At 41.5% G+C, this 10,077-nt stretch overlaps 1 protein-coding gene across 8 annotated transcripts in view; it reads left to right on the top strand.

The window, feature by feature from the left end:
• Window positions 1-1,275: 1,275 nt before the first annotated feature.
• Apc (APC, WNT signaling pathway regulator) overlaps window positions 1,276-10,077 on the top strand; it is a 145,053-nt gene continuing 136,251 nt past the window's right edge. For 3 of the 8 annotated variants that reach the window (XM_023703337.1, XM_023703339.1, XM_023703332.1), the window contains exon 1: window positions 1,291-1,629. In XM_023703337.1, coding sequence (XP_023559105.1) covers window positions 1,450-1,629 — 180 coding nt within the window. In that variant the 5' untranslated portion in view covers window positions 1,291-1,449. Of the gene's footprint in view, window positions 1,630-10,077 lie in introns of all 8 variants that reach the window. The other 5 variants (XM_023703340.1, XM_023703336.1, XM_004643268.2 and 2 more) reach the window with 3 other exon arrangements.

Raw genomic sequence — 10,077 nt, 5'->3', positions numbered from 1 at the left:
TACATTTTGAGAAATTTCTACTTTCCTTAGTTCAATTGATATTTATTGAGTGACTGTCCATGGTAGGCAGGGTGCTAGGCACTAGGTCTTCACCAGAGAACAAAGCATCTTCATCATTTAGTGGGAAGAGAATAAAAAAAACTTATCTAATTTAAAAGCACATTAAGTGCTATGGAAGAAAAAATAGAATACGGTGATGAAGAATGGGGAGAATAAGAGAGATTTACTTGGGAAGGATGGCCTTTCTGAGGTGACATCTAAACTGACACTTGAAGGGTAACAGGAAGCTAGACTGAAACCAAGAGAAAGGTCTTGCCAGTAGTCCAAATTAGTATGTAAAAAGCAGTGAGATGGTCAAGAGCAGGAAGTGTTTGAAGAGTAGTGGCAGAGTGACAACAAACTAGGTGGAGCGCCACATGGAATGAAGTCCACCTTCTTCCCACGGTCTCAGGGCCTTACTGGATTTGGCCCCTGCCTTCTGCTGACCGCCCTCTGGCACTGCCCATGTGGCCTGCCCTTCCCAGGACCTCTCACATCCTAGGATCATTTCCTCATCAGGCCTTCTGCTGTTCCCTGTCAGGCTCTGCCCCCACCTGAAGTCCATCTTTCCCTGGTTTACTCTCTTCTGACCCTTTATCACCCTAAAACATTATGTTGTTGATGTTAGTTTTTGTCTCTTCATTCACACAAGAACGTAAGCTTCGTGCGCTTATTTATATTTCTTATTCTGGTATGCCTAGAGCCTGGAACAGTAGCTACTCCTTAAGAGATGCCCAGCCGACGCGGCAGTAACGTAAGACAAAGAATTGATGAAACGGTGTGAGACAAGCAGGGATCCCTCTGTAAGCCAGATGTCTTGAATGAAAACGGGGAGAGAGGCTCGCGTGCAGTTACAAGAGCTCATCCATCTTCTCCACTAGATTAGGAGTTTCCTCCGTGCGGGAAAGGCTTTATTCATCTTGCGGCCATCAGCGCCTAGCCCAGGGCCTGGCACACGGTGGCGGCTCTGAGGATGGATGTTCGCAGAGCAGCTGCAGGTCTATTAAGTTGGCTGGGCATACTTCGGGAGAGACGAATAGGTCGGGCCACTGTAGGCATCCGCTTCCCGGGGAGCAGCAGCGGAGCCCTGGACCGCGCGCATAACCACAAGCCGCAGAGGGAGCCCAGGCTGCGCGGCTGCGCACTACAGCCCCCGGCCCGGCCCCGCCGCCCGCCGCGCGGCGCCGCTGCTCGCGCGTGCGCGTCGGGCTCTTCCCGCCTCCGACAAGATGGCGGAGGCCCAGTAGCGAGGGGGCGGAGTGTTGCCGCCGCGGCTTGAGGGGGCGCTGCGGGCGAAGGCCCGGGAGCGACGGGCCGCAGCTGGCGCGATGCCGTTCCCGGGAAGCGCCCTGGGCCACCGGTGAGGAAGGTGAAGTACGGAGCTGCCTTTCTAGGCCTCCGGCAACCCTTATGTACACCTCCCGGCGTTCCGGTCCGGTCGCCGCTTTGCCCGCTTCCGTACCATCCGCGACTCCCGGGAACTGGAGCTCCGGCAGCGGCGGCGGCGGCGGCGGCGGGGGCTGCGCCCGGCAGGAGGGGAAGCGCGCGGGCGGCGCCCGTGCTTCTGGCTGCGGAGCGAGCGCCTGGCAGGTGAGTGAGGCTGCGGGCTTCGCGGCTCCCGCCCCGGCTGCGCTCCCTCGGCTCGGCCCCGCCGGGGCTCGGCCCCCGGGGTGCCTGGCCCGGCTCTGCGGCTCCCGGCTCTCCGCGTCCCACCCCTTCCCCGCCCCGCTCCCCCTCTGTTGGCCGCTGGCTTCGCACGTCCTCCATTCTCACCCAGTGGATGGGGGTCGTGACGCCGTCTTCGGAGGACGCGTCGCCTCCAGTGTGGGTCGCTTAGGTGGGTGGGTCGGCCGCGCCTCCGGTGTTGGTGATTTCCCCATCTTCCTCGTTTCTACCTTCTCGCTTCCTTTAAAAGTTTTTAACTGGGAAGATTACCCGGTAGCCGGGCATGTGGAGTGACAAAGAAAAAAGAAAATGCTTACTACCCAGAGGTCAGTGAATTCTGCCCAGCTGCAAGAAGAAATCAAGACCCTAGGAGTCCTGGGTGGTTTTGGAGAGGGTCTGACTCCTGTGACCCTCCAAGTACAGTAGAGGAGTGATATCTGTGATGGCAGATGATTGTTCATCTAAATCATTAGTCTCTTTCGCCGAAGTGGGTGTTTGATCTCTGAACTTTGGGAGCGGGGGCATGAGTTTTATAAATACAGTGAAAGGATTACTGAAGTGTTGTGTTGCTTTAAAAAAAAAAAAAAAAAAAAGACTTTGGAGATGAGCACTGTCAGTGGCACAAGAAAGGATTAGTGATTTATTCTTTTATTCAGTATTAGCTTGAATTGCACACTGTAGTTTTAGAATTTGGTACTGTACAGGTCTTTGTTTTATTTAGAAAAGAGTAAAGTGGAGACAAGCTTTTGAAGTTCAAAACTTCTCACGTTTCTTGTTTTCTCAATTGTTACTGCTACTTGACAATTCTTTCAGTCAGGGTGTGTGTGTGTGTGTGTATGATTTAGGTTTATGCCACTGTCAGTTCTTCATGGGAAGGAGATTCACAATTAAATAACGTGGTAGTTGCTAGAATTTGTTAGGTGCAAACTGCAGAACTTGGTAGTGGTTGGATAATGTACCCAGAGCCCTAAAATTGTAGATAGGGGATTAAAAAGAGAAATTATAAAGATTGCAAATGAGTAAACTTTGTAATTTAAATTTTAGAGATAGAATTGTTTGATTTATGGGTGTTTTGTTGTGTTTTTGGTTTTTGAGACAGTCCAAGCTGGCCTTCAACTTGTGACTAGCCTTCTGCCTCAGCCTCCCAAGGGTTGGGATTAACAGGCATTCACCACTGCTCCTGATAGAATTGTTTGTTTGACTTAAAAGAAATGTTTTTGCTGATTATAGTAGTTCATTGATTGTTGGTAGCCTTCACTTTTCCACAGCCTATATGTGCCTATATGTAGAAAGACATAGTTCATAAGCCTGTTGTCTTAGTTTTTTGCTTTCAGTTTGAAGGGATAGTAGCCAAGTTGGGGCTGCCAAGCCCCAGTCAATGGCTGGCTGCTTCTGCCAAAATAATTTTAAGCTCTTTGTCAAAAAACTGACCACAAACTCTCCTTAAAAGTTCTCTTGCTAGCTGGGTGTGGTGGCAAATGCCTGTAATCTCAGCAGTGGGGTGGTTAAGGAAGGAAGATTGCCATGAGTTTGAGGTCAGCCTGGGCTACATAAGCAAGAAGCAAGTTCAAGACTAATCTGCGCTACATAGTGAGAGCCTGTCTCAAAAAACAGACTAACTTGTCTTCCTCTTACAGAGCCTGTTTTCTCTTTCACTGTCTGTATAAACTGTCTTTAACTCTATTCATCTGTCTTACTAGCCTACTGCTGATGTCATTTGCCACCCTGTATAACCAGGATCCCATGCTCATCAGTGTTTATTCAATCTTGTTGGTGGCCGAGTGTGTTTCACTCTGTGGACTTTAACCTTTCTAGTCTGCAATCCTGAATAAGCCATCATTACCTTTATCAGTTGGACCCCTGAACTCCTGAGAGTTGCCAGAAAAGTTATATAAGGATATTGGTTAGTTTTCATACCAGTTAGTACTCTCTGCTGGGTCTTTAGTGTTATATTCTATTTTGTCTCATTTCCTAAAAATTTGTATAGTGTTATTTCTGGAACAGTATACCCAACACTTGCAAGTGTAAAGGAGGAAGGGCTATTTTTGCCTCAGGGTTTGTCAGCATTTCAGACAGTAGACCACCGGCTCCAAGGCAGGGCAGCAGGGGCAGAGGCATTACAGAGGAGAAACAGTCCATGGCCTGGCAGCAGAAAGCAGAGAGGGTAAGGGAGGAGGGAGTCACGCTCTTCCAGGCCACCCCTCTGACCAGGCTTTGCCTCCCACATTCACATTTAGCTATAACCTTATCTGCTCCTCTGACGAGTATCGCACCACCTTCCAGAAAGCCCCTCCTGTGAGCAATGGAGGCTTTAGGGAGACAGCTAGATACAAACCATAGCATATAGCAAATAGCACAATTTCTTTTACTGAGAATTTCATCCTTCTAAAAGGAGTACTCTACTTCCCAATTTTCTTCTCAATATAATCTTCCTATGTGCTCCTTATTACTTCTCAGTCTCTTTTCAGAGGAAGGATTATCATTTCTGGAGCAGCCCCCTCTGCATGAGTCCTTGATCATCCCTTTCTTTGTTTCTCTAAAACTGTCCATTCAAATGCTCCCTCTCTAGGTTATGTAAATGTTCATATCTTTTCTAGGGCTTCCAAATACAAATGCTATCTTAAGTGCAACTTTAGGATGTTATTCTGAATGTTGAGACCACTGTGTTTTTGTTTGTTTTGTTTTACTTCCCAAAAGAATTATTCTGGCATCCAGGATCCTAGAATAGTAGGGAGAACATTGACTTTGAGCCAGATCTCTCTCAGCCTTAGGTTTGAATTCTGTTTAAGTGGCTGTGTCTGTTAGAGGTACCTCATGGGCAGATATTGAAGGAGTTAATATATGTTAAATGTCTGTCCAAGTAAAATACATTGATACTTTGTGAAGTTCTTATAAATTCATCTTTCATTTTTTGCACTGTGATTTCCTTTATCATTTTACTGAAATTGTGATTTTAGGTCACCAGTGACTGCCTAATCACCTTTCTTATGCCATCTTTTTGTTTCTTCAGACCATTTGTGAAATATATTCTATTCTGTAGTACTAAAATTACTTAATTCCCTGAATATCACATTAATTCCCTGGTTCTTCCTGTACTTCTAATTACCTATTTTTCTGAAAGTTTCTTCACTTTTCCTATACCATCTCAACTTTTTTCTTCCCCCTAACCATAGCTTTTCTCTGTCTTATTCTGCAAACATTATTTAAAAGTAAAAGCAAGCCAGGCACAGTGGCCGTAAGCTCAATTACTTAGGAGGCAGAAGCAGGAGAATCACATGTTTGAGGCCCTTGTGGACAGCAGAGCAAGACTCGTATTCATTCATTCATTCATTCATGTAACTGGTAAGTGCATTGAGAAATGGCATGGGTCTATAACATGCATTGTTGCTGTCTTTTTTTCTATTTGTTTTTGCTTCTGTTTTTACTCTTCAAAATAAAAATAAATTTTAAAAAAAGAGAGAAATGGCATCAGAGATCATGTCATTGGGACTAAGGTCCTGTTTCTGTGCTGTTCTCTCAGCCTTGTCCTCCTGTTTGGGCTCTATGCTCAGATTGCCTTCCATCCTTAAAGCAATAGCTGTCTTCATGTGCTTCCAAAGCAAGTGCTTCCCTTCTGGTCTTCCCCCAAAGTCCTCAGCTTTACATTGATTGAAGGAACATAAAACTTCATACCACTAAGCTTGTAACAGTATCTTTTGGGCTGGAGAGATGGCTTTTGGGCTGGAGAGATGGCTCAGTGGTCTAAAGCACCTACTTGGAACAAGCTTGGCAAAGCATCAGGGACCGTGGTTCAATCCCCCAGCACCACATGCCAGCCAGCCCCGCCCCCTGGTGGGCTGAGCTGGCCACACACACACACCACACTCTCTCTCTCTCTCTCTCTCTCTCTCTCTCTCTCAAATAAATAAATAAATAAATAAATAAATAAAAATTAAAAAAAAAAACAGTATCTTTTGTTCAGAGGATGGAATTATTCTAATGGACTTACACAGTGGAGTGAATCCTATCTAAAAATAAACACTGAGGCACAATGCAGAGTAGATGAAATGTGGCCTGGGATGGTAACCACTTTGAAGAATCCCTATGCTTTTCTTGGTGATCATAGCCTTTTTCTTCATCGTATAGGTCATTTCTTAAGTGTGGGTTTTTCTCAGTTCTGTAACCCTACTTCCCATCTTCAGTTTGTTCTCAGTTTACTATTTTAAATACATTGCCACAAGTTTACCTCATGCAAAACTAAATCAGTTTAATCTACATCCACCTTTCCTTACCTGATACGTTTATATGTGCGTGTGCTTATATCCTTTTTCCTCCCAATTTCTCTTTTGCAGCCACCTTTCTCAGCCATGTAGCTTTGAAACCTGACAGTCATCTTGGTACTTCTTCCCCTGTCAGTTGTCAGATCATCAATACATTTTGTATTAGTTGGGCCTCACGTTATAGAATACCCAGCTAACAGTATTTTAACCAGTGTCTCACATGAAGAGAAGTGCATAAGTCAAGGGTTCTCTGGTTAGTGTAGCTGCACGAAGACTTCATGAAGGATATTGGTGCTTTTCATGTTTAAAAATTATCTATCCTTACTGTGCTGACATTCGGACTTAGTTCTACCTTGATTGCAGACGATTTTCTGTTCTGAACATCACATTCTCATGCCAAAGACAAGTAGAAGTTTACTGTCTTGCCTCTTGACTAGGCAAATAAACCTTCCACCAAATGCCTCTATCAAATGCTCCTTCTATGCCCATGCTCTGATTTCAAGGAGGCTGGGAAAAGCCAATATGTGGCATTTCAGGGTAGGCAAATGAGAAGGTAACATGTGTCTAAAGTATTATTGTATAGAAAAGTAAATTTAAGAATTTTCAAACAGTAGCAAACTGAAAGCACTATTTATCCCAAGAGTTAGCATAAGCCAGTAATACAGAATTTTGACCAAACATTTAGATAATGATAAATGATTGTTTTAAAATGGGCTGTTTTTAAAAAAAAGTTAGAATATTTACATGGTATATTAGACTATTGGGATTCTTTAAGATTGATAGTAGGTACATTTAAGCATACATGGTGGAGCACTGTGAGAAGTGTGTGTGTGTGTGTGTGTGCGTGTGTATGCATCAGCAGATTTGTAGTTTCACTTGAAGAATTTGGAAATATGTGAGAATAGTTCTGGTTGTCACAGTAACTGTCAGGTCCCACTGACAGTAAAGGCTAGATATGCTAAGTATCCTATGATGTTTGGAATAGTCCCACACAACAAAGAATTATCCCTTCCACAGTGCCACTATCCACCTACACACTGAAAGAGGCGAATCTGTATTCATGTATTATGACAAAACCAAATTCTAACTGGCTTAAACAAAAAAAGGAATGATTAGACCTTGTAGTTATATTTTCGCTAAGCCATCAGCCAGTGGCTCATATGAAATCATCAGGATTTGGCTCAATTTCGCTGTGATGTGTTCTGCTCTGTTAATTCCCCTGGGTTGGGCTTCATTCTTGGTCTAGCATATCTCATAATAGCAATTATTGTAGCATTTTCAGATTTAATGCCCTCTCACACAGTAAAATAAAGAATCTTTTATATTTGATTTTGTAGGTTGTTATCACCACACACAAACCTTCCCAAAACATTTACCATAGAAAGTTTATTAGCTCCTCTATCATGCTTCAGCTTTACAATCTGTACTCTATTATGTGTCAAGCTCTGTGAATATTGACTTTGTATGCCTCATTATTTATTCTGCCTTGCTTTAACTAAAGTCTAAATGATAGGATTCTCTCCAACTTAATGGTATGACCACTTATGAAAGGAATTAATGAATGATTTTGTGCCTAACAAAAGGGAAAGTTATGGGAAGAACAGAGACATAGAAGGCCCCCATTTCTTCAGTAATTGTTATTGAACCCTGATTTCCACTATGCCACAAAAACATATATAGGATCTTTTAAATATATATAAATATTTATTTATGTATTTATTTATTTGATACAGGGTCTTGCTACAAAGCTCAGACTCATAATAATCTTCCTTTCTCAGCCTCTCCAGCTGTGGGATTATAGGTGTACACCACCACACCTAGTTTCAGGGCCGGCAGGACACATGGGGCCAGCATGGCATGTGGTACTGGGGATTGAACTTGGGTCTTTGTGTTTGCCAGGCGGGCACTTAAACTGCTGACTTATGTCCCTGATCTTCTTATAATTAATAAGAACATTCATTTGAAAGTCTTTCTGAATTCTACTAGTGTTTTTGTTATTATTATTATCCCTTGGGACCCTTTCCACAGGGAATTGGTTTCAAGACCGTCTGTGGATGCCCACCTCTCTTATATAAAATGGTATGATATTTGCATATAATCTATTGCACATCGCTATATTTTAAATCATCTCTAGATTGTTTACATGGAGCATGGGTGAAAAAACAGCAAATGTTTAAATTTCTAAAAATTTAATACAATGAAAGGTATCTTGCCATTAATCCCTTCAGTACACTATGTCTTGCTGACATAAAAGTGCCTGTCACAGATATTCTACTGTCCTTGTAATGGCGGCAGGAAGGGATTTCCTTTCATGTCTAACATTGGGTGTTTATCCTCTGTCAGTCTCACCAGAGATTTTTTCCAGTGAACCAAATTTTGAATTTATTGTGTTCTTTATTGCATTCATTTCTGTTCTTACCTCCTTTGTGAGAATTTCCGTGATTGTTCCTTTGCAAACTTCTTGTAGTCCATTACGTTACAGCATTTCTACTTACCTAAAGCTAGGTGTAAAAGCACAGTTTGGCTAGCTGTATTTCTAATTTTGGTGTGTAGTATTTTTAAAATTTACTTGAAATGTTTTCTAATTTTTATTATAGTTTCTGCTTTAACTTTGGACTGTTTGAAAGTATTATAATCTCAATTTCTCAACATTCAGAGATATTTCTAGTTTTTTTTTTTCTTGTTTTTAAGTTTAACATTATTACAGTATAATCCAAGAGCACATTCTGTATTAAGGCATGCTATTTCAAACTGTGAGATGTGAATTATGGCCCCAGTAGAATGCAGTCATTCCTATATATCTAGAGGAGATTGTTTTCACGACTTCTTACACATACCAAAATTGACGCATGTGCAGCTCTCTATATACGGTGGTATAGAATTGACACATAACTTATGTGTGTCCTCCCATATACTTTAAATCATCTCTAGGTTACTCATAATGCCTCCCACAATGTACACCCTATGTAAATTGTTGTTTTCAATATTGTGTAGAGAATAATGACAAAAAAATTTGTACAGGTTTAATACTGATAGTTTTTTTCTTCATATGTTTGAAATCCATGAAATACAAAATCCAGAGATATAGAAAGCCAACTTGTAATTATTGAGTGCAGTGTTAAAATTTTTTCATTAGGAGAAGTTAATCCTGCATTTCAAATCTTGTGTCATTAGTTTCTATTGGTTACTGAAAAGACAATTTTAAGTTATTCATTATGACTGAGGATCTCATTTCCCAGTGTAGTTCTCTCAATTCTTACTTTGTATACTTAAGTGTATGGTAGTAGTTGTATAGAAATGTATAATAATTGTGTAGTGACAACATTATGGGGCTCTTTTATTCTGGCAGTACTTGTTGCATTAAAATCTAGTTTGGGAACTATATAAGAACTCTTATATGCTTGTATTGTCTGTTAATTGTTCTTTTTTCCCACCTTTATAGCTGTTTAGATTAATTGGTTATTTCATCACTCACATTTTCTCCTTCATTATTTGGAGTTTTGACCTCTTTTTCTCCAGAAATTACTATGCATTTCTCAAAGCCTAATGTTAATTGACACCTTACCCTCTTCTCAAGTGATGCTCTTTGTTTATTTTAGCCCATATAATACTGTGTATTTTTATTCAGCCCTATTTACTCTCCTCCTTCATTTTTGTTATTGTTTTGTATTGTCAATATTTTGTTTAGGTTAATGAATGAATTTACCATATTTTACATTTGCTATGATCTTCCACTTAGGATTGTTGTCACTGAACTTGAAGAATCTGTGGAAGACATCCTAGACTAGAGTTTCTGTTAGTTGGGCCTGACAAATGCCTATATCTCATTCTCTCCAGACATTTTCACCAGATGAGAATTCTACATTAGCATTTCCCCATTTCAACTCCTTCTCAGTTGCTGATTACATTATTTCAGCCAATTCCCTTTGTTATTGAAACCTCAGTTCTTTGTATCTTTCTTTTAAAATAGCCTTATTGTTTTCCTTTGGCTGCTTATCAGGTTTTTGTTTCTGTTTTCTGTTATTTCACCATGGCATAATTAGACATTTTATTCTTTGCCTTTATGATGTGGATTGGTGTCTTACTGGTCCTAGAAATTGCTTTTTTTTTTTTT

Source organism: Octodon degus, unplaced genomic scaffold, assembly GCF_000260255.1.
Source record: "Octodon degus isolate 3935 unplaced genomic scaffold, OctDeg1.0 scaffold00169, whole genome shotgun sequence".
NCBI lineage: Eukaryota > Metazoa > Chordata > Mammalia > Rodentia > Octodontidae > Octodon > Octodon degus.
This window is presented reverse-complemented; position numbering and strand designations above follow the sequence as displayed.